A 26,334-nucleotide genomic window follows, 5' to 3' on the forward strand; every position below is an offset into this window, starting at 1 on the left:
TATTAATTATTACTGATATAATAAATAAGAAAATAAAATAACATCTTGTAGATATTACACAGCTGGACTGAGGCCTCCATCACTCTTGAATAGAAAGCTTAGGGAGGTTATGCCGTCACACTGCTCCAATGCGGGTACGTTTTCCATAACTACAGCGCGAGATAAATTATAAACACAAATTAGGCAAATTATATTATTATCATTTGCCTAATTAGTGGTGACTTCACTTCTCGAAATCTTCGGTTGAAATTCACGTATTCGGTTCGTGGTAATGTCAGCTCAATATCTTTAACGAATTTGATATCGTAATTATTCATATAATAAAATTAAAATATATTGGCGATTATTATTAGTATATAAATTATTTATTTGGTGTTTTAATTAATTATTATCCTCCTAAAACTATTTTTATTTATTACTAAATGAAGTCAAATCTGTTTTCATCATTTGACAGATTCATTCACGACTATTATTATTTATGTATATATTTTATATATATTTTGTGCAAATTAGCTTATGTTACGGTGATATTTGTCGATAAAGTCGTGACTCTTAAATGTTTCCATAGCATGCGGTGCGTTAACCGATAAAGTTAAATGAAAAAAAAAACGTGTAGTTATAATAAGTAACAAGAAACAGCCTGTTAATGTTTCACAGCTAAGCTAAGGCCTCATCTCATTTTAAGAAGAAGGTTTTGTTTATTTTGCCAAGATGATGATGAGACATGTAGCAAATTTTTATACGAGATATACAAGATATTTCTCGATGTTTTCCTCATAAAATAAACACAAATTAAGAACATGAAAATGCAGTAGTGCTTGCTCGGGTTTGACCACACAAACGTCGGTTGAGATTCACGTGACTGTCACCACTAGAGCATTTCGATTCGGTATTATATGATGGTATATATAAAATAACATCCTCTCAATTAGTTTTAAGAAAAACTCCACAATACTACCTATCTTAATGCTACACGCAAAAGGTCGCGGCGGGTCACTGGTTAAAAAAAAGATTTAGCTCATATTATGATATTTATAGATTGGACAAAACTGACCACCTTTTCAACAACAATAATGTTGCATTCATTGTTACGCATTCAGATTATGAAATTGTTGTAAAAGAGATTAAACTTATATTACAGTCATAATCAATGATACCTTCGATGATATAATAAAAAAAGAATTTTAATACGCTTGAAAACATAATTTTGCAAAGAGTTTAAAAACTATTGCAATAAAATTCTGCAATATAAAACTTACCACTAATTAAGTAATCGTATTTGTCTACTGAATCTATATTACGCAAAACTAAAACTAAATTAAGAATATAAATTAGTATGTTTTTTTCATAACATAGTTTTGCATTTATTGCTCAATGTACATAAAAATATTCGTTAACAAAAGCAGAGTATTTATTCCATATAAATTCTTTAAACACATATTGTTATATGTTACGAGAATTTTTAAGCGATGTAATTAAATTACTAAATTATTTAATATATTTTAATTGTATATGTTGAAACGTACTCAGTGTTTCTTATAAGTTTTTATCGGTAGAATTAAATTTTTGCTATTACTTCTCCTCAAAAGGGAGAGGAGGCCTTAGCCCAGCAGTGGGACATTAACAGGCTGTTACTGTTATTGCCAGCGTTAAAGATTTAAGGTACTTGTAAATAATAAAAAAACTTATATTTTGATTTTGGGTTTTTGAAATTATAAAATTTAATATTAAAGTTTCGTTTGATATTTGAAATCTGTAGTCAATCAGTTGATTGATAATTATAAGTTCGTTATGTGCGTTGAAAAATTCGTCCTAGGTGATACCACAAATATAAATACATATACATCTCCCTTTCGTAACGTCATGATTAATTTTAATTGTGCATTACTAACTATTCACAGCTTAATATGAAATACATACAGTCTCTTTTTATGTACGTTTCAATTGCGATTTCGAGGATTCCGATACGACAATTCTATCATTGCCTTTGACATGCTACAAGCTTCGAGGAGAATTTCTCCAACGTCAGCTGCTGTAATACATATAATTCTTGTTTATTCTGCATTGCATTCATACTGAAATATAATGAATAGGAGATTAATTGGGCTTAGGATTAGATATGGACCGGATTTCATATTCAGCAACTGGAAGCCGGTAATTCTAGAGCCGGTGAAGGATAAAAAAGGATAGAGTGGTAAAGTCTATGTTTATCTGTCTATGTTCAAACTAGTTATCAAGTATTTTTTTAAATCTAATTAAGTTCGATTACGAAATCATTTAAAAAAAAAGTCGACACGTAATTCCAAATCTGTCAATGAAAAAAGTTATTCATGTCCAACTAAGCTGCTGCGCTATTTTGTACGGTGTTTTTTTTTGTTGATTGGTGTATAACAATAATTGATATTTCATGTCGTTGACAGCTATTTTTCACGAGTAAAAAATCATGAAAAAAGCGATGAATTTCGCGGCAACCATTTTTCACTATGACACCGCATGTCATTGATATATGAAGTCCTATATCATTTATGATTTTATTTTTCGATAAAGATTATTTTTAATATCTTGGAAATAAAAAAAATTGCAAATAAAAAATCGACTATTGATATTGTAAGATTAAGGTTTTAGAATGGATGGGCTATTCCACTCCGCTGAAAACCTTACGGCCTTAACAGCCTTAACTTGGTGGTGACAGACAAATCAATCTAGTCAACAATAGAAAAAATTAACATATTACAAATTAACAAATCGATGACATCATCCAAAATAAAAAAATAACATCAATTTTACTCATCAAAATTAAAGGAATAAATTTAATAGAAACTTCATTATGATAAAAAAGTTATTACAATTCAAAAAACTGAAATATATAAAAATGACAATGATATGTGGAAATGATAATGAAATGACGTAAAATAAATGACCTTTGAAAATTATGAACATTATTCTAAGTATATGTATCTTTACAATTACAGAAGAATTTTACTACAAGATTACTGTGGTACGTGAAAATTAAATTTTATCGGTCAATAGCAATAGTTACTAAGGTCAAATAGAGAGGTCGGAGCGCTAAACATTTATGTCTTTTTGTCACGATCGTTACGTATTTGACATATTTTCAATATGTCAAGTTGACCTCCACATAACGCAAAAGACCTTTGGGTCGGAATGGCCCATACTAATTGCGACGACTATAATCTTCAGCCATTCGTCGTGGTCATAAAATACATTACGAACTCTTTTGTTCTGTTTTCTAGACCTAATTACTCGACCCGAGGTTTTCTTGTATACAATTTTTTTTACACAAACTTTAACAGGAATGTTTGTTACGAAATACAAAAAGATTAATTAGCACACGCTTTGTCGTACTATCTTATTTATTCGCTTTCCTTTGCTGTCTAATTACACATTCGAACAACACACGATGTTATTACTAATTAAATGATATTCATATTACATTGTGTCATTGTTAAAACACGGTATCGTTGCTATGAGCTTTTGATAATTTACTAATTTTAGAATACAGTAGATAGTCGTTAGGATTATTAGAGAATATTTGACATTGACTGAGAAAATATTTTGATCTTAGCATAAAACGCAGTGCAAAGTTACTAGTTGTAGTTTGTAATAGACAAAATTGAATACTAATAGACTTAAGCTAGGCCCCCTCACATGACAATACGTCGACCGTGAGAACGTTTCATAACCCCTACAATAGGGATAATTTTAATCTGCCTCTACACGCTCGGACTCATGTTATTTGAATGCAATACTTTTGTTGTGTAATGCCTTTGCTTAGCAATTAATTCTAGGTTTGTGTAAGACCATAGCTATATAGTTATGTGCAAACGTATTTCGAGATTGAGCTGTCAAGTACAGTCTTACAATCAATAATATTTAGCAGAAGCATCTAAACTTTATGTATTCTATGGGTTCTTGTTTCGAATAATTGTATGATTTGTCATTATTGTATGTCTATTAATCAAATTTTAATGCGAATGTATTTTAGCATAGAACATTGTTTTAATATGAAACTAAACACGAATTACGTAAATGTTATTGCATTGAATACAAAAAACGTGTGAAGTAATACAGAAACAGTTCTGTTTATAATATATTTAAACAGTAACATTGAAATACATTCACCCAGATGATTCGTGAAGCATATCGTATTATGCGGATATTATGGAAAAAAATAATGAAAATGTAAATGTAAAATAAAAAAAATTACGCTTGCGTAAAGCGTGCTAGGATTTTCTTATTCATTTCATTGTGTTCAATTAACCGACTTTTAATATTGCATTTATAATAAATTAGCTGAAATATATTTGTATAATAATATTAAGAGTTATGATTATTATATATATTATATTAAGACTCCCCGTCTTAATATAATATATATAACCGTCGACTATTAGGTACCCGTTATTAATTACCTGTTTATGTACATTACTTTCCCCGTGTGTTTTCTTCCAAATATGCTGTTCATTTATATAATGCACTGCGCCACCAACCTTGGGAACTAAGATGTTATGTCCTTGAAACCGGAACACAACAATAACAAGTACTGCTGTTTTGCGGTAGAATATCTGATGAGTGGGTGGTTCCTACCCCGACGAGCTTGCACAAAGCTCTACCACCAGTAAAAGTATATTTCTTTTAATGTATCATGTATGTTCAAAGAAAGCAGCTAGCCGTTTTTGATGATGTTTTTGACTTTTCAAACTTAAACATTAAAACGGACATGTTTCTGCGTTTGTTATAAATACATAATAAATAAATTAGAGACATATATTTTTGAACTATTTTTAGTTCATTCGTCACAAGCGATTAGCTATCATTTTATTTTGTTATTTTTTAATACAACATTTAAACACAGTATAATATAATAATGTATAAATAGATGCATTTAACCTTCTTATAACGAAATAAATAAATAATTAAATCAATTAATTTATGACTAAATAAATAAACATAAACTAAATAAATAAACATATTATATTTAGGATTAAGTAAATCATTTTACACGACTAAGTTCCATTACCAATTCTTTTTTTTGTGTCTTGTGAAATATTGTTGAATGAAAAATATATTTCTTTATTACAACAATACGAATACGACAAATTGTATATGGTATATAAAAAAAAATTGAATAAAAATCCCAATGAAATATGTCATATTGTTTGATTCGGTTCTACACATTTAACAAACATTTTATTAATTTTTATTGAAAAAATTTTATAGGAAGATTGTCAATAAAAATGAACGTTTTAAAATATTCAAATCCGTTTTTGATATCAATGATTAAATACTATAACTTTTTTAAACTGTTGTAAAATCAAAACAATTTTAATTGATTGTATGATATTTAAATTTCTCTTGCTCCTTATTATACTATCCTATACATTCTAAAGTAATTAAAGAACAGGTTTTTATAAAAAACAGTGGAAACAAAGGCATAACAAGCGTTACATCTTTGATTACCTTGAAGTACGCTCGTCTATAATTATTCTTTAATGTATTTTGATTCGCTTTTCACCAATTACCGCTAATGTCTTCCTCCTTTTGAAAGCAAAACGCTTTCTAAGGCATATTATTAGTACAAAATTGTTAATCGTTTGTTATTTTCTATTTTAAAAAATAATCTAGAAATTTATTAATAAAAACGATTATTATAAATAGTATATTTATAATAATACTAGCGATTTAACTGTTAGAATTCTCGCTACCATTCCACGCGATCATGATTAGGTATTTTGTACAGTAGCTATTTGTATACACCAAAGGCCTTAATGTAAATAATTCCTCGGTAAATAAAAATAAGCCTCTCGTATATTCTGTAAAGGTAGTCTATTTAACTTATATTATTTATTATTATTCCGTAACAGCCTGTGAATGTCCCACTGCTGGGCTAAAGGCCTCCTCTCCTCTTTTTGAGGTTATTCCACCACGCTGCTCCAATGCGGGTTGGTAGAATTCACATGTGGCAGAACTTCAGTGAAATTAGACACATGCAGGTTTCCTCACGATGTTTTCCTTCACCGTAAAGCACGAGATGAATTATAATCACAAATTAAGCACATGAAAATTCAGTGGTGCTTGCCCGGGTTTGAACCCACGATCATCGGTTAAGATTCACGCGTTCTTACCACAGGGCCATCTCGGCTTTTCATTTATTATTATTAGATAATAATAAATATACTTAAAGCATTGAATTATACAGAACTACTTTTTTACGAGAAAATAAATTTAATTTATTAAAGTGTTATGCCATTTTTGTTTCGTATTACATACCTGTCACATATTTCATATTTAAGTGTTAATTATTTACAATAACAATGATCAAAAGTTTCAATATGTTAGCACAAAAATAATACCTTTACTAATAATATTTTGTTACCCTTTTATTTCTTAACTATTCAACCGATCATCATGACATAACCTAAAATCTTTCTCGTACATGCAACAACTAGTTTTTAATAATTGAATACGTAAAACTGAAACTGTACGTGGTATGTCAAATAAGAAGTTCATTATTATAAGTGATTTATTATATTCCCATTTCGACACAAGAAAATGTTTAGAGAGTAACGAATTTGTGAACACGCATAATAATAACAATAGCAACCCTTGCTTGTCTTGTAATATTAAATGAAACACGCTCAATGGTGTCCGTAATAATTAATGATATAACCGTACCGTATAAAATATAAACGACGGGCCTTTGCTATGTATAAATAATTCCCTGTCATAATTATTTCGGTTTCAAGCTCGTGAAATGTTCGTATGTTATAACATTCGTTCTAGAGTTAAATTTATACCATTAGCAACACCGAACGAATATATATTATTATGAAGTTAGCGTGCAGCAATCAGAATCAACTTCAAGGTGGTGAATTTGTGACATTACAATAGAACTGTCAGATTAGGAAATGACAATAGTCAATGTCACTTTTACTTTGACTAAAGATTTTGGCGGGAGACTAACGTCATTGTATTGAATGTTTTTTTTGGTGTGTTATCTTATTTTTTTATTTCACAAATTATATTAAATTCGCGATAATATAGCATATATTTTAAAGGAAACCAAACAATTGGAAAATTGTATTTGCATTTAAAAGTGATTGCTCACGAAAACCTTTAGAAAGATTTTGACGTACCATCCTTACTAATAATAAAAATGCGAAAGAAATTTGTTTGTTTATTTGTCTATTTACTTGATTGTTTGTAACGCATTTACGTCTCAACCACTCAACCAAACATTATAAAATTTTGCCTGTAACACATTGTCAGGGTTATAGAATAGGTACTTTAGGTATATAGGTAGGTTAGGTATATAGGGTACCCAACACCTTCCACACGCAGGCGAAGCCGTCGGCAGAAACTAGTGATTCTATTTATATAATTATATATTTATAAGAAAAATATTCGCATAAGGTTGTTTTATAGGCAACAATATTAACAACCAAATCTACATTACTTATTAGCTAACCTTGGGCGGATTAGCACAGAACCTTGCATGAATCGTATGTACGTTCTACAGTCATGTTAATATTGGCTAGAAACTGTGCGGCGAGCCGGAACGCGTCGCTTTCACGAACTGACGTTTAACGCGTCACGTTTCACTACGTACCCGTTACGTAGAACTTAAATACAATTTTAGTATATTATTATGTAATGTAACTAATTATATAATACCATAGATAGTTTTGTAACTTTTGTATTATAATGGTGGCTAATCAAAATTCTGACGTCAGTGCAATATGTTTTCTTAATTACATTTTCCTGAATATAAAGATACAACTTTAAATCTATAATGGCTATATATATTATCTATAATTTACTGGTGGTAGGGCTTTGTGCAAGCTCGTCTGGGTAGGTACCACCCACTCATCAGATATTCTACCGCAAAACAGCAATACTTGATATTGTTGTGTTCCGGTTTGAAGGGTGAGTGAGCCAGTGTAATTATAGGCACAAGGGACATAAAATCTTAGTTCCCAAGGTTGGTGGCGCATTGGCATATGACCACTTACCATCAGGTGGCCCATATGCTCGTCCACCTTCCTATTATCATCTCCTTAATAAGCGCCATAAACGTAGAAAAAGAACTATAACTACTGTTTTCCTGTGTAAACAATACTTTAATTGAGTGTAATATATAGTAGAGTATAGGTTAGGTATCTCCGAACCTGTTTTGAAAATGACTAAATAACGATAAAACATGAAAGCTGTACATCTCAGTACACGTAACAGGGGTTTTTGCATGCATGATTATAAATTTATTTATTTATTTATTTATTTATGGTCCACAAAACAGATTATAACTAAAGACACATTTAATATATAAGTAAACATTATAAGCAAGCTAAGTTATAACCCAACAACTATGTGAACACAGATTGTAGACGAAATATTTCACTTATAAAAATCAAATAACATCAGCACTTAAGAATACATTGTACACTTTACAAAAAACGTTTACAATAAATGAAAAGAAAAAATTATACAGAAAAATATGAACAAGTTATGACAATGAAAAATAAAATGAAATTATGAAATGTTGAAATGAGGAACTAAATAATGAATAAGAAAATAGATTTAATCACTATTATTAGTTGTTAATTGAAAATATTGAAACCAATTGTTTTCTAAATAGATTTAGGTTATTGTTGAAAATGTCAATACCATCATTCGCGTCTTTTTCGAGAAAAATTTTGTTATATGCGCGACACATACGACCGATAGGATTATGATATGATATGTTGTTATTGTATGCGTCCAGGGTAAATATTCTAGGGTGTCGGTATTTAAAGTTAGTGTTTATGTTGATGGATCTTAAAAGCAAGGGTGAATCAATAACACCGTGTATTATTTTATGCAAATATACTAAGTTATTGCAGTCACGACGCATTTCTAGTGTTTGCAATTTAAAATAAAATAAATAAAATATAACATAACTTTATAAAAATAATGTGTAGTAAAACCGTTCTATTAAAAGCATTATAAAAGAACATACCCTGACGTTATAATAAATATAACTACTTAGTGATTTATAAAATATAAAATTAATCGAAAAATATTTCATCTGAAATTTCTTTCTTTTTATTTTATAAAATATAAGTCAGCATGACTTTCTTTCATGAAGCGAATGTGAATAATAATAAAAAACTTTGACCTACCTTTTCCCTTCGAATCAATTTCCTTTATCCTTGCAACCCAAATATACGCCTGCCTACTTCAAATATTCTAATATCTTTCAACGTTTCCTGGGTTTTATAAAGGAAGCGATTGTCGATGTATACAAATTAAGATGAGCCCACGTGCTTGTCTTTGTCTTTTAGTCTATGTTTCATGACTAGGCAAAGGAAATTTAATTACTATTTTCAAAAAATACTTTTATTATCTATCTATATTTATATAGTTGAGTAAGATTATTCCATTTTTACTATTATCAAAATTACAGTCGACTGATAACGCAATATATAGCCAGAAGTAAAAAAGTCATGTCTATTTCACATTGGGAATTCCGTGGTATGATTTTCGATCTGTAATTATCGTTGATCAAGTATTTGACACTTTTGGAATGAACTACAAACTCACATTTTTAATTAGGTACTCGAAAAGGCGATGTCACTCAAATGACAAAAGTGACAATTAAAAAAAGTTTATAGCTGATGAGGGTTGTAAGTCTATTTAAAAAAAAAAGAACGAACAATAAATGATAATTACTGACATTGCTTTTTAAGATCCATGTTAGTGTAGTAGACAAAGTTTATGGCTTGTAAATATATGGGTTCAAGTCAATGAGTCAACTCAAGATTTTTATTTTATTACTTAATATTTTTATTTTTGTAAAAACTATAACTTTTACAGTGATTTCAACCTCACGATAGGTGACATGTTATCGTAGTCTGCCTATCCTCTGAAGTAATTAAAAAAGTTATCGTCTCTGAAACTAAAGGTGAAGTTAGAAGTTAGACGCGTAGTTTAAACCACCTGTCACTCGTCTTGATTGCTTTATTAAACATTCGATTTCGTGTTTACTGATTTCGCATTCAAAGTTTCGATGAGTATGTGAATTATATCTCTATGGAATTCTCTTTAATTAGCGACAAGGTCGATATTATACTTTGAAATGTTATTTTCTAGAAATGATATATCGTAATCATCTCTAACATAATTCAATATAATATGTATTGTTTCTATACGTTTTAATATTGAAAATGTATCAAATTGTTAATACATATATAATTTATTATATTAGTTAGTATTATTTTGTATTTCATATATTTAATGGGTGAAAAAAATAACAACTTTCTTTATTTTGGTTTCCAAATAATGTTTATATTGCTATAACCAAGATACTGCATATGACTAATTGCATCCATTTAATATTACTTTTTTCACATACATTTATAAGAGCTCATCAAAGCGTTTTCACTCTTCTCACTGGGTTTCATAATTAGCGTATCACAAAAAATAGGTGAGAAATCTCGCATCAGCGGCTTTAATTTGAACCTTATTAACAACTCGATAATTGCCCACCCCAGTTATAGATGTTCGCGTTAATTACATTTTGACATTCAATTTTATAAGAGTGCTGGGTGATTTTTCGTCCAGAGAATGGAAATTGCCCATTTCACGCGGTCATGATTCGTACAATTGCTATTGTAAATTTTGATTTGTTTGTACATATTTAATTTTATTACATCATTATATTTGTATATATTTGTTTAATCTTTTAATGTAAATAATAAATACTTTATTTTGTTTCAGATACGAAAAAACGAGATGATTTCAACGTAAAACGTTGTGCCAATTTTCTGTGCCAAAATGAAATACTCAAGAAATGGCTGGACTTTTGTGAAATTTTAAAACGTTCGCGTGAACGAGAGACTCTTTTTCAAAAGTATCAATGGTACGGTGAAAATAGTAGAATAAAATGGGGCGGCGACGTTGGAGATTTGCGACAATTGTCGCTTTCCTGCTTTTTATAACAAAAGACACGCAGTGTCAAGGTAAGTTTTGACATAGTTTAGAATATCTAGTAGTAAATAAAAAAAGTAAATGCCTGTTTACAACATAATGTGTTGTGAGAATGTAACGAATTAGATGAAGACGATACATTAAATTCTAAAAAAGATTTAAAGGCCAAATCGACGTTGATATTGTTCATCATGAACAGTCTGTTCCCTATTCCATTGGGTTAAGGTCTTCTTTTATTTTGAGAAAAAGGTTACTAAACCTTACTAAAGGTCCAAAGCTCATAACGCCAAGCTGCTCAAATGTGAATTAGTGAATAAACATGTGGCAGAATTTGAATAATGTTTCCTCATTCCGAGCATGAAATCAACACAAATTAAGCGCATGTAAATTCAGATGCAATCTTCAGTTATGATTTACGTGTGCTATCCACCGGGTCATCTCTCACATATAGAAACATTTTTATACAATAAGAAATTAAATCAAAGAATTGAGATGACACGTTTGATAAAATTCATAATTTTCAATTAAAGACCGCGATTTAAGACTCTGGTAAACAGCATTGAGTATTCACTTAAAAGATAAAGAGCTAAATTTAAATTAACGGAATCATCAAATCATTTCAAATGAAAATCTCTTTTATTCAAGTAGGTTCTTACAAGCAATTTTGAGACATTGTACAAGATTAAATTAAATTTATAGCTACCACTGGTACGTAATGTACAAGAATCGGCAAGAAATTCAGTAGATACTCTTTTATGATAATGAAATTACATAATAATAAAATACATCATTATTTATCACTATATAACATTATTTATCGACTTTTTATTAATATGAAATTAACTGCATGTATTAAGCATAAACTTTGCTTGAGGAAGGATTAATTGACTTTGTGGAGACGTAAGCTTGGTTTTACTGGTTATTATAGCCCAAAAATTCGCACAAGATCCGCACCTTATAAACCATGACTGTGAGATTCACTGATTCTGTTATGAAGCCCAAATATGGTTCGATGGGTCGATTTGGATGCTTTAAACATCATTCAGATCCTCGTACAATTCCATATTTATTTCTTTTCAGAAAATCGGTATATAAATGTTCAACAGCTTGACACAGACTTCAAACCCAATTTAAGTTTTTTTTTTTTAATTCCGGCAGCTCATATTATTTTTAAGTCAGTTAATTAATAAAATATTTTTTTTTTAAATTAATTAAGTACTTTAGAAATACAGTTTTATATAAAGTTTAAATTATCTCATAGTAGATAGTTACATTATTTCATTTTCATTTCTAATTAGGTTATTAAATTAACAAATTGCGATTGGAAATGTTAATATGTTCCACATTTAATGATACGACTAGTCAAATACGGTTGCGTTATTTTGGCGATGCAATAAATAATATATCATTGAATGGACATGTATTATTTAATGTACTTGAATACTTTTAATAACCTACTTGACCCGTTTGAAACTATTATTAGTAGTATAAATGTGAAGTCGGTTAAAAATCGAATACTTCATGATTTAAATATTTTTTTTTTTAATTTGAATTTTCGTCATTCGGGTTCATGATTCGAGAAAAATAATATAAGTCCTAACTTCAATTCGAATTATACAAAAAACTACAAAATTGTAATCTACTTTTATTCGAAGCGATTTTGAAGGCTTCTTGCACACTCTTCTGTATAAAAACTCTGACTAAAAAAAATTTATACTTGTTATTTACTGACCGATAAATTAAATACAACTCCCAGCTCAATGTGGGTTGCCGCCCACGTGTGTCGCCTAACTGGCGCTCCATTTATTATTCAAGAACTAAGCCCGATTAGTACGAGATCCTGCTGTATACAAAATAACTATATTCGTTTATTCAATCAATTTAGTTTATTTTTTATCTGAGTAAATAACGTATAAATTATCCTAATCTGAAATAATCATTTTAAAAGTTTTATTAAACTTTGCTTAGGTCAAATGTTGTAAGCTGGTCAGATTGTTGTTGATTCGGTTCGTTGACAATGCATTTTACACCTGATTCTACACCCAGGATTGGCTCCATACGAGGAAACTCCTCGACGCTTGATAGGTACACTTGAACAGATATTTAGTAAATACAATCAATTTTGATTGTCTAATTTAATTTGCACCATTACCTGGCAGCTGCATCCAGGGTCAATTCCAGATCATTGGTCAAAAGCATGGTAATTGACATGAACAACTTAGAAACATGTCCAGCAAAAGCATAGACAAATATATAAATATGATTATCATATTCCTAATAAATAATGTATCTAAAACGAAAAATCTTAAATTGAAACATATGAAGTAACGCTTTCCCCTATAGGACCCTGTACTAGCTCAACCATCCGAGATCGCCGTATTAAGCTCTATTCATACAAGCGACGCAAGGTGAATAATTCTTTGAGGGAAATCTATGGAGCAATTAGTATTGAGCTTTCATCAAAGGATGCTTAAATGGAGCTTCAATATAAAGTGAAATATTACATGTGTATATTTAAATAAATTTAGCTTAATTCAATATTTATTATGTAATAAATGAAAAATTATACTGATTATTTGTGAAGAGATAAATCTTGATAGTCTAGTTAGACAGATATCATGAGTACTTTTTTTATTCATTTTAAATATTCAGATGCGTACTTTTTTTATTAATTTCATTTTTATAATCACCATAATTATCTACAGCCTTTTTATTCCACTGTTGTGCCCCTCTCTTCGCAAGTCAGCTGCCTAGGTTTTCTTTCAAATTTGGGCACGAGGCGATTTAAAACCGATATTATATTCATGAAAATTTAGTGAGCTTACTTGGGGTGGATTTAAACCCGCAATCTCCTGTTGAGATTCAGTAACCGGGCTATCTTGGCTACCTTAACGCTAATTAATGTCATATCAGCTAAACTTACATTAATCTGAATTTTAATTGGTCGATGACAGCTGATGACGCAACGACCAATGAGCATTGAGTATTTAGTCCGTTTAGTAGATCAGATTTTAACAAACGTTTAAAAAACTGTAAGTCTTACAAAGGCGAAAAAATCTTCTAACAGAAAAATTATAGTCGCTTTGTGAACTTGTAATGTTTTATAGAAGTGAGAAAGTCAAGCTTATTGTACACATAATACTCTATGTTTCATTCAATACGTGCATTGTGAATAGTGTCTATGCAGTCTCATACAATTTACTTTTATTGAACGGCGTTTATCCTTCGTATTGTGCCAATATGCAACACGATTGCAATCTTTATGACTATACACGTTGATCCAATGAAAAGTGAGCAATAACCATTTATGTAAAGCACCCTAAAGCCAACCGACGAATTTGTAATACTTAATAGAGCATACACATATTCGGGCACACTTTTCTTTGAACGTTAATAATGCTTTGGCAGTTTAAATATATACCTTTGCCATATCAATGACGATGTCAAATATTTTAATAATTTTAATATATATAAAAAAAACGTTCAGTGAAATAAAATGGTATAAAATCGCATAAAAAATATTTAAATTTAAATAGAATAGTCAAAAAGAATAAGAGACATAGACTAGAATAGTCAAAAATATTCTGAATCAATTTTACATCCATACCTTATAATTTGCCCTAATTTCATTTATTTCTAGCAAATTATTATTAAACTAAACTAAATGCAATTATAAAGTTACATGTGGATAAACCTTTACAGCGCCTGTTTTAAACTAAGAATGGTTATTGCTAAAGTAAAAAGATAGGCGTGGGTCGAAATACTATTGTATGCAAACAGGTTCAACGTATGCATTTTATTTCTACTGACCGGTTTAACTTACCTAAGTCTAGTTTGAATCCTGTTTCTGTGTATCACGTAATGAACAAGACTAATATATAATATAAACTATTCAAATATCACATATTTGTGACATAAAAGGATTCTTGTTTACGTGACTTGATAGCTATGGCGTGTACAACTTTTTTGTTACTAGTAGAAATAACAAATCCAAGTAACATAATTATGTAACTAATTCTAAGCTAGTTCATATTGTTGTTGCATAACAAGAAACAACATTTTTTATTTTACAAACTGATTAACCAGTGAGTCAAATTATATGCAGTTTTATTTACTTATTAATGCGTACACGTGTAATACCGGCCATTGATGATATTTTTGCTTGACTTTATATAACTAGAACGCTCACGATAAAGGTTGTAAGTACTTTAATAGTCTAGATAATTGTTTAATAAAGTAACAGTTTGTTCAAATATTTTATTTTTATTTATCAATTTAAAAAAAAACACACAAACACTTTGTGTTTTCATAGTATTACTATTATTCTTATTTCACCCCTCCAGCTTAGCGTATAGCTATTACGCCTAAGGGGTTAGGAAAAAAAAAGACCCTCTCATTGCTAGGCGACCCGTGGACACATTCTAGAATGTTAAAATAATATCAATATTTTCTTATAAATAATATTTCATTCTGAATATAACTAAAGGTTCGACATATCACATTGTTATTTACTTTCTAGTAATTATATATAAATTAATATAACTGATGTTAAAAGTATATAAGCTAATTACATATGAGTGAAGCACGTTACGTGTTGTTGTATTTCAAACATTTACCGAAGTGAGTACGTGTTCAGCTTGCTTAATTGACTATTAGACCATGTAGCCCCGAGACATATTGAATTAAGATGTTTTGTTAAATTCCATCAAAATGCCGTTGTAAGTTTATTATATGTATTTTCTTGGAACCATTTTGTGCAAGATTTTTTTCTTTAAATACCATACCATACCATAGTTAAATATATTTTTAAAATGTTGTCTTTAAATTTGAATAAGATTCGACTGGACAGTATTTTATAATAAAACATGATATTTTAATAAAAGTAAAAAAAAATACTACATAATATGCAAATATTTTGTATTATGTAACTTTTATAAGGTAGTTTAAATTATTATTATATAAATGTATAGTATTTTAAGACTTCTATAATCAAAATCGTGAGAAAGTTAGAAAGCATTTCATATTCGTCTTCCATACGACTACATATATGATATAATTTTGTTTTTTTTCCTTCTGACGAAAATATTTATTTTATAGTCTGCACGTAGAGTCTCTTTTCCACCTTAATCTCATTGGAACCCCTCACCTTATCGTAAATTTTGGTACACTCAACTAATCCTCTTCTCGTTGCCATTGCGACGCGTAAGATCTTTCCGAAAATTCGATGAATAATCAAATATCATTCATGATAGTATAGAGAGGTTTAAACATTTATTTTATCCATCAAACCTATTCATTTCGTATATTATATTTATTTGAATCGAAATTTAATTAATTTCAATAATTATACAATTTAAGCTATCTGTTTCAGATGATCTTCAAAATGAACGGGTTTAGCACGTTTTTAATATCAAAAGTATTTTACTTAATATTTTTTTATTAACCGCAACGTCCACTGAATTAAATAATTATATTAAATTCGTAATCAAATATACAGTAAATAAGATTAACGAAGCGTTCTATCTAGTTTATAAGCAATTGTTACATTTCTACAAACAAAGCTATCAACAAACTAATCGTCTGGCTGAGCTTGTTTCAAACCGCCATTACTCTGCCTACAAAGCACCTACAGAGATCAAAGATAATTGTCGCTCAACGTCAACAACAATAACTTTATAACTGAAAGAACGAATGTCGGTTTACTGTACACACGAAACAATTCGTTTTGATTACGGATAGTAGAGTAGTCTACGAGGCGTATTACAAAAGCGTTCCGATACAAAAAAAAACCTTAGTTTCGAAACTTGCTAGTATTGTAAAAATGAAAGAGATGCTGATAAAGAGTCCCTTAACCTTCTTGCGGTATCAGTGTCTATTAGTTAATATGAACATTTACCACATTACTTGTTAAGTGAACCATTTGTTTTTTTATAATCGTTTAGTTTTCCACAATAAATTAAACAACAAAAAGAATTAGCGCTCCATACGATTTCTTTTTTATTTTAATTTGTATTAAATTTTCGTTTAACTGTATACATATCTACATCTGAAAGTACACACTATCGGTTTTCATAGTGTATCAAATTAATATAATAAACCTTGAAAAATGTAGTTACATCGTAAAATACTCATAGAGTCAAAGTTGTAAGGGACTCGCTGGAGTTATAAAAATGATTGTAACACTTTCACAAAGCGATTAACAAACTAATCAACTCGCTGGACTTGTAGTAACCGCCATTGTTCTTTCTGCCGGGTTACAAAGTTTAAGAACAATTGTCTTCCGATGTCCCACAAAACAAACTTTTACTGATTGAGCTTAGAGTTTGTAAATAATATGCAATGCTTTGTCCGCGACATTTACTCCAATGCAGTATATAAAAAATAAGTAAAATTGATATTATCTGTCAATCTTAATGTCGTTTGTCGTTACTACTCCTGAATATAGGACCTTAGACCTGCAAAAAGTATCATCTACGTTCTATAAAATATACTTATTGAGCGTAGATGATACAATTCTAGACACGTCGCTTTATTTCGTTATATTTTGCTTGCACTCGACCTTGTACTCTATGAATGGGTGCTAGCCCTATTTGACGGGCTCTCTTTTAAATTAATTATTCATACTTACAGTTTATGAATTTTAATGATTTTCTTAATTCCATTAACACTACTTTTACCACTCACTCTTAGTTACTCTACTAAACAGCAATACGTTTTATTACTGTTTGGTAGAAGGTAGGTTATTGTACGTCTTACAGTGCCAGTACTCATATCTAAAGGCGAAAGTGACCAGTTACCATGAGGCGACTAATTTGCTTGTCTGCAATCTTAAAAAAAAACATAAGTAAATAAGGTTGTATATACGAATGTATTATAAAGAGTTACAAATTGGCTTACGGAGGACACGCCCAAAATGTTATTGAAATCTGAGAACTTCAAACGTGGCCTCGTTTCCAGGTTTGAGATCCCTAGAGTCCTATATTGTTTTGAACATAGTCAAAATTTTCATAAATCGAACCAACAACAACTTCCTTATAAATAATATTGTAAATAACTAAAATTGTAAAAGGAAATAATAATTTTATTGACAGGAAAATATTTCTTAGCCCGACTTCCTGGTATACTATATTGAACAAAGGAAATTAATCCTCTTGTTATTTAGCCCTTAGAGAACGCAGCGCTCTCACTGTCAATAATTTATATAATAACGTATATATTCTTTAACATGCATTAAATTATTTTTCGTTAGGAGATATTTTCGTCGCGTTATTTGTAAAATTATTAAAGTAGCAATATTTTTATCTGAAGCAATAAATATTATTATTATAGCATTAAGAAATTATTCGAATTAAATACAAAAAATAATAATTTCTCACAATGTATTCTACATTATGCGTTGTATTTTTCTATTCATTTATTTTTACATTCGTGATTTTCTAAGAGGTATCTCCAACTTCTGTGATTTATGTTGTACAAATAGGTCATCTAACCACTGATGAACAATTATTAATCACTATGCTCCTAAATGGTTTTCAAAATGCCCATATATCCCATAAAGAGCTTTAAACCCTTTGTACCCGTCACGTGCAGACTGTTCAACACGTGTGCGCCTAATTACCTTCGATTTACGACAAACCGCACCCCAGTTTTAATCGTCATTGATTTTTACATTTTTCGTTAATACCAAGAGTTTTGTAAGATAACTGTAATAAAATCCATGTCCAATCGAGTATTAAAGTTTACTGAGAAGTAACTTTTCCACATTGCCTGTAACTTCAAAGAACTTTGTTGTGATCACTAAAAGTTAGAAGTCTTGGTACCAGCATTCATTAGTTTTATACTGACACATCGGCCGCAAACTTACATCTTACATAGCCTAAGGGATTTCAGAAATATCTGTGAAGACAAACTTACTGTTTATGTATATGTATTTTTATACATTGGATTATTTGTTTGTATATATTGCAATTAATCTCACACTAAGTGACCTAGTTTTGTTGAAACTATATTACTTTTGATGATGCTTAACTGTGAACAGCTTCGCAGTTATCCGTGAAAGCGATGGTGAGATAATCTCTTTTTCTACATCTATGATAATTTTAAGAATGGCGTAAGAAAACAAAATAATTGGTTTTGAGTAATCTATACTAATATTAGAACTGTCTGCCTGTTACACCTTCACGGCTAAACCACTGAAGTGAAAGGACATAGGCTATTATATCTAACACATGCCCAACAAGCAAGCAAAACCGCGAGCGAAAACTAGTATAATATATATACTTACTATATACTATATACTTACTATATATGAGATACTTTCTAAATATATATAATGGCCATAATGGCCCATGTAAATCTTTCAATCCGCAATGGAATATATTGGTGGAATTCTCGCCGAATCCTGTTTCACATGACAGGCTTTTGAAAATGTAAAATCATTTCATTCATTATGATTTGTAAATAGATTTTTTACAATAACTAATAGTTCTAAAAAAACTATAAATTATAAATATATTACTATGGTCTAGTAGTCTTGTAAGTATATAAATGGTTTTATATATAAAAAAAAATATTATGAATAGTAAAATTATCTCATTTGTAACGAACAAATGAGACAATTTTACTATTCGTAATTTCGTATTCGTTTCCTTCTTATTAAGTAAATAGCAAGCCAATGGTAGCTGGTGAATTACAACTCATAGACAATTCTACTATTCGTAAGCAAAACGAATCATTTCTTGAGTATAGAAACCGAACATATATTATTATGTAATTTTTTTTTTTTTATTAAGAAATATAAAATTAAAAAAATCTTAAACCCTTAAAGATATATTTATATTTTAAATATGTGAAAACAAACGTTACACGTTGGTATTAACTACATTGTGAGGAGAAATATATATTCGAAGGATTGACGTTAATACTTTCTTAGCCGCTTATCTTGCTTTAAGCAACTGAGGTTTCGAAAATAAAACCGCCTACTATGCTCTCCGCAATTGTGATTGTGAACGGAATGGATTTCGAATTAAATAGGAATCGAATAAAATTTTCTATACATTTGTATAGAAAATTAAAGCTTCATAATATATATATATATATATATATATATATATATATGTATACATCTTTATATATATGTATATAATATTCCAATAAAACTGTGTATTTTGTAACAGGTTTAGGTAACAGTTTTCTTCTTCAACTTATCATGAAATTTTCAAAAATTACTAAAAGATAAAATTTTAAAATAACACATTAATATAATATATATACTATTATTAGATTGTGACCAAATTCGGCTACGGCACTCATTCTCATAGGAGACTAGCTAACTGAGCAGCACTTATTATAGTGAACAAGTGCGTTCACAAACACGTACGCACCCTTCCCTTTAGTCTTTTAATCTGAAAAGACGACAAATCCGACACTACAGGGTAGAGTTTCAAGTACTAGACAAACGATTTTACGCGCTTTCCGAGACACGGTATTATAAACATTGCCAATTTCCATACTTGATGTTGTTGCTGAGAATTTTTAACTGGAAACCTAATAACTGTTTTTTCGCCTGACCCAGGGTTAGTACCCAGAACAACGATATATGCAGACTTTTAAGCAAGCCACTAAAGTAGAGGCACGTCATACAAGTTGGTCTTCTAAATTACTAAAATAAATCAACGAATACATCCACGTATAGATATACATATATACTGATATACATAGATATACATATCTACTAGTGTCATTAACGTAAGTGCGTAGAATACTAAAATATTGTTCGTGTATTTAGATTTTTACCCACATTCATATGTAATGAGCGTAATGAAAAAGAAGAAAAATAAAATATAAATAGTAAATATAATATGAGTATATTAAAAAGGGTTAATATTGTGTCAGCTTTTATAACGTCGCACTTAAATATGACCGTCAAATTTTCACCGTAGGGATTTAATGTCGCATATTTTCTAAAAATGGAAATAATTTTTGATGACATTCCCTAATCTTAATAGTAAATTCTTGTTTATAAATAATATTAGTTTATAATTACGGTTAGTTAGAGGATATATTTTTTGCAACAACTAAGTATTCTAGATCCAATATCTACCCGAACTCGTAAGTCGTACTTACCGTAAACATGTTTGTTCGTTTTGATAACAAAGATTTGATACATGATAATAAGATATATGTGTATATAAAGAGATTGGGAAAAAATTGGATGACGTTTCAAAATGTTCACCAACTGAGCGTAAGCATTGAAAAATGGATGAAAACAACGGAAGGACCATGAGAGCTGTCAGAATTGATTGAGATAAGTTACGCAATTTTCTCTCCATATAAAGCAAGCGATATTATTATGTACTTCAAAAGATGTATTATTTAATATACTGTGAATATAAAATTATAAGAATTATTCAAATTTCGTATAACATGAATCAAGTTAGAAGTTTTATTGTTTCCAAAATAAAATAATCTTTGTTGTTTTCAACGGCTTGAATCTGTTACTTGCAATTTTGATATATACGATATATAAATATCGTCATATCTCTAATTACTCTATAGAAATATAAAATGTTTTTTAAAATATTTTTTTTAAAGGTAGTAATGTAGGTTACTACGAATAAAACCTTTTTCGTAATGAACGCGCGAGTTTTATTCAGTAAAATTATTGGCCTCGAAAGAGCAGTTACATTTCATACGTACGCGTATTGAAGCGCGTGAAATTTGACTCTTTTTGCGTCTTTCCTAAAGTCATCGATATGACATCGGGGATTGAAGCCGGATTTTTTGTCACTTTTTTTTCATTGCAAGTAATTTCGTTATTGGGCCAAGTATATTTTCACTTCACAGCCTAAAGAGAATATTATTACTTACGTGTCGTTGGTTTCATTAAGAATATTAAACCGTCAAAATAAATTTAACCATGCCAATTGTTATCAAATAACAGAAGAAATGAGAGATTAAGGTTCAAGAAAATGTGCTTTTAATAAAATATATATTATGACAGATTTTTCCTACGGTTCCCATTCTCAAGACGATTGCGTTAGGTATAATATTCAACTGAACAAAGACAAGTGCACTCTATCTCGTACTCTCATAGTTATTAAACGAGAAATCCGAAGCGACCGCAAAGAGTTTAGTAGCAAGGCCAACGGTTTTACGTGCTTTCCGAGACACAGGTCATTGAGAACTGGCAAATTCCGGGTTGCTATTGAGAACTACTCGACGGACAGCTATTTTCTAGCCCAACTTTTTTTTGATCCAGGGTTTGCGGCCAGTCAGACATAATAAGAGTAAACTTTAATTCACATATAAAAATATACTTTAATAAATCATACATAGTCTCGTTCCAAGCAATATATCCGCTCATATTCATTCGAGATAGCTTTCAACCAGCTTCGCAGATAAAATTGCCTGTACAGGCAATTTTATGACTATATTGATATTAGTACTCTAACATTATATATAGGTATTGCTTCCACAGCATTTTGTACTTAAATTAATATCTGAATCTGTAGCAAACTAACGAACATCAGGGGTTTTGTTTTTTAATTAAAGCACATTGTACGATAAAGTTTGGAAATATTATATAATTTATACAGTCAGATTATAAGATAAAAGCAGATTATAACACATATATGTCGACTATGTAAATAGATTATAGCCGTAGTATAAAAAAAAAACATTATTTAAAAAAATAATTTAATTTAATCTTTGATCACTCGTTCATCTGCTTGAAGTGTTAAGCTCTTTAGAAAACACGATCGTCTACAAGCTCGTTTACTCCTTCAAGAATTTTCAAAGTAATTAAGTCACTTATTCATTTAGATTTACCTTTTAATTACCCAACATCCTGAAACAATGTAATTAAAATATGTTTATGAGATAGCTATATGCATATTCATACATATAAATTGTTTTATTATTACGACACTCACACAATAGGCTGAAGGGCACCATTGTTTTATACGGATACAGCACTACCTTTGACTTTTATTTCATGATAAATAAGATCTAAAATCCAACGAAAAAAATTAAAGGAACACAAGCTAGTGTAAGCTTGGTCGCAATTTTATCACGTCTGTTTGTGTATCACCCTCAGGAAATAACGCCAACACGTATTACATTATTTCCGTATCTATTCAAGATAAGGTATGTTGAATTTTACAAAGAAGATTTTATTTAAAATTATATATAATATATAAATGTAGGTTATAGATTTTTTTAACACATGGTCAATAATTTTTTTATATACTACTTATAATAGTAATATATTGTAATTAAACAGTTAAAATTATCCGGATTGGCTTTTATAAAATTTTTGAATTGTCATTTTAATGTTTAACGTGATGTGACGAAGAACAGGCAAGAAACTATTTCTCTCTCTCTTTTATAATTTACAGATTAAAATACGCGCATACTATCTTTCATAAAAATAGGTTGTACCGACATACCGTTTAAGCCGGTTTACTAGTAATAAGTATAATTATTATATGTTGATAGATTAATTGATAAGGTTATTGTACATAGCGGCTCAGTGGTTAGAACGTGTGAAACGTCCGAAAATTGCGGATGCAAACTTAAAAGGTGGATATCACATCGTTGACCTCACACCGATACACATTGCCTATATACATACATTATTTTCTTCAAATTATAGTCATCATAGAATTAATAATATTTTTTTTTTTACTATTAATAGGCTAGCGTTTGACCGTTGACTTGCCTGATGTTAAGCATCGACACGGTCTAAAATGTTAGGTTAGTTATATACTTGGTAGTAGGGCTTTGTGTAAGACTGTCTGGGTAAATACCACCCGCACATTAGATATTCTATTGCTAAATAGCAATATTTAGTATTATTGTGTGTTCGGTTCGAATAGTGAGTGAGCCAGTGTAACTACAGGAACAAGGGATATAACATTTTAGTTCCGAAGGTTGTTGTTGCATTGGCTATTTAAAGAACGGTTACTATTTCTTACAGCGCCAATGTTTATGGGCGATGATGACCAATTACCAATAGGTGGTCCATTTGCCCGCCCGCCTAACTATTTTATAAGAAAAATATTCTTAACAAATTCTAAGTTATAAAATATTATAACTTGTACGTTTGTTAACGTAGCTTTTCCTCTGAGTAAGTCTTTTAAAGTTGATACTTAACGATGTCAAGTTGTAACCATATTTAAATAATATACAACAGTAAATTTTAAAAAGGTAAGTAGTAGCAACGTCGAGAAATATTTATAGTTGAAATCTCTGTCATAATATATCTTTTAATTTGTTATTTTGAAAATATATCTATTTTATGACTAATATGTATAATGAACTGCGTTTATTCGGAACGATTTTCGATTTCCTATTACGCTTAGTGACACTTCCACCGAGCCTTAACTGTCTTTCTTAATTAGGGATATGATACGCAGAAAGTAATTTCCTTGAGATTACCCAATAGATATAAACCAGAAACGAAAATCACTTTCATACTAGAAGTGCTTATATAATTAAGTTTACTTAAAATACAAAGGTATATACAATCATTCTTTGAAATGATCTAGTCAAATAGAATGAATTTATTGATAGTTTTTCAATTTTTTTTTTTAATTTAAAATAAGGCCTCATGAATGTTACTGGTCACCACCGCTCATAGCTGCTGCTGTTAGAAATAATTACCATTGCCAACCAATGTGCCACCATCCTTGAAAACTTAGATGTTAAGACCGTTGTTTCAGTAATTACATTGCCTGACTCACCCTTTAAGCCAGAACAGAACAGTACTAAGTATTGCTGTTTGACGGTCGAATATGTAATGTGTAGGTGGTTTTTTTTTTTTTATAGAATAGGAAGGCGGACGAGCATATGGGCCACCTGATGGTAAGTGGTCACCAACGCTCTTAGACATTGGCATTGTAAGAAATGTCAACCATCGCTTACATATCCAATGCGCCACCAACCTTGGGAACTAAGATTTTATGTCCCTTGTGCCTGTAATTACACTGGCTCACTCACCCTTCAAACCGGAACACAACAATATCAAGTATTGCTGTTTTGCGGTAGAATATCTGATGAGTGGGTGGTACCTACCCAGACGAGCTTGCACAAAGCCCTACCACCAGTATCTGACCACACGGCCAGACGGGCGTGTACGAAACACTAACAACAAATAAAATTATTCTAAAACTAAGTTTCAGCCAATGTGAAACAATAACATAAAGCAAAACAAACGGGCTCAAAACACGGCGAATAAAACTATAATATGCATAAAACAAACTTCTTGACAGTCTAAAACTTTAAGGCAAGTTGTTAAGAAACTTTTAATATCATGAATTTGTACCGACAGCAACGTCAGCACAATATTTATCAAAACCACCTTTTCTCCGAAATTTAAATAAGAAAGGAGAAATTCAAACTAAACTGTATATGTAGTTTACTTTGTATTATATATATATACAGTACAGCAACAGCCTGTGAATGTCCCACTGCTGGGCTAAGGCCTCCTCTCCCTTTTTGAGGAGAAGGTTTGGAGCTTATTCCACCACGCTGCTCCAATACGAGTTGGTGGAATGCACATGTGCCAGAATTTCAGTGAAATTAGACACATGCAGGTTTCCTCACGATGTATTCCTTCACCGTCAAACACAAGATGAATTATAATCAGAAATTAAGCACATGAAAATTCAGTAGTCCTTTCTCGGGTTTAAACCCACGATCATCGGTTAAGATTCACGCGTTCTTACCACTAGGCCGCCCGATTGACTTGAAATTTGTCACAGTTACTTCTTTCCCGAAGTAAACGCTCACTAAGAACGGAGTTTACGCAAATCCTTTCTGAAATACATTTTTATTCTTATCTATCTGCCGGGACGATTAATTAGTATCTTATATAATAATATGGCCCCATAAATTTATTAGTATACCATTTTCAGTCGATTAATTGTTATAACAACACCTGAGTTCTTGAAGTTTGCGGGCCAAAGTTACATACATCAACCACATGTGTTCCGGCAATTAAGCTATAACACATTTCGTGCGAATATTCTGTTCATGTAACTAATCTTATTACTAATTCTAAAGGAAGGAAAAACGAAATAAAATATTCTTTTCTTGTTAACATTTCTTTCACATTTATACGACCTAAAACATTAAAATAAAAGTATGTTTATTTTTTCTCACATTAAAGACAAACTTTGCTAAGGATAAAATTGGATTAAGATTGTTAACAAAGGAAGATTCGTACGAAGCAAGTTCGTGAAATCCATTATGTTATTGTTCTGTTTGCTCCGTAATTTGGCGTAGCTTTGTAGTGGTAAGTGAGTTTATAGCCCAAATACTAATTTACATAGCTTTTCAAATGAC

At 30.3% G+C, this 26,334-nt stretch overlaps 2 protein-coding genes across 2 annotated transcripts in view; both read left to right on the forward strand.

The window, feature by feature from the left end:
• The window catches only part of LOC126779102 (E3 ubiquitin-protein ligase LRSAM1-like), a 152,032-nt gene extending 128,143 nt beyond the window's left edge, over positions 1 to 23,889 (forward strand). The window contains exon 2 of the mRNA XM_050502944.1: positions 23,877 to 23,889. The gene's annotated coding sequence lies outside the window, so the exon portion shown is untranslated. The remainder of the gene's footprint in view (positions 1 to 23,876) is intronic.
• LOC126779003 (mucin-5AC) overlaps positions 1 to 26,334 on the forward strand; it is a 63,062-nt gene that overhangs the window by 28,866 nt on the left and 7,862 nt on the right. Inside the window, exon 2 of the mRNA XM_050502757.1 lies at positions 10,777 to 11,018. Within this exon, the coding sequence (XP_050358714.1) occupies positions 10,943 to 11,018 (76 nt within the window). The 5' untranslated portion in view covers positions 10,777 to 10,942. The remainder of the gene's footprint in view (positions 1 to 10,776; positions 11,019 to 26,334) is intronic.

Source organism: Nymphalis io, chromosome 2 (genome assembly GCF_905147045.1).
Source record: "Nymphalis io chromosome 2, ilAglIoxx1.1, whole genome shotgun sequence".
In the NCBI taxonomy this organism is placed as follows: Eukaryota; Metazoa; Arthropoda; class Insecta; order Lepidoptera; family Nymphalidae; genus Nymphalis; species Nymphalis io.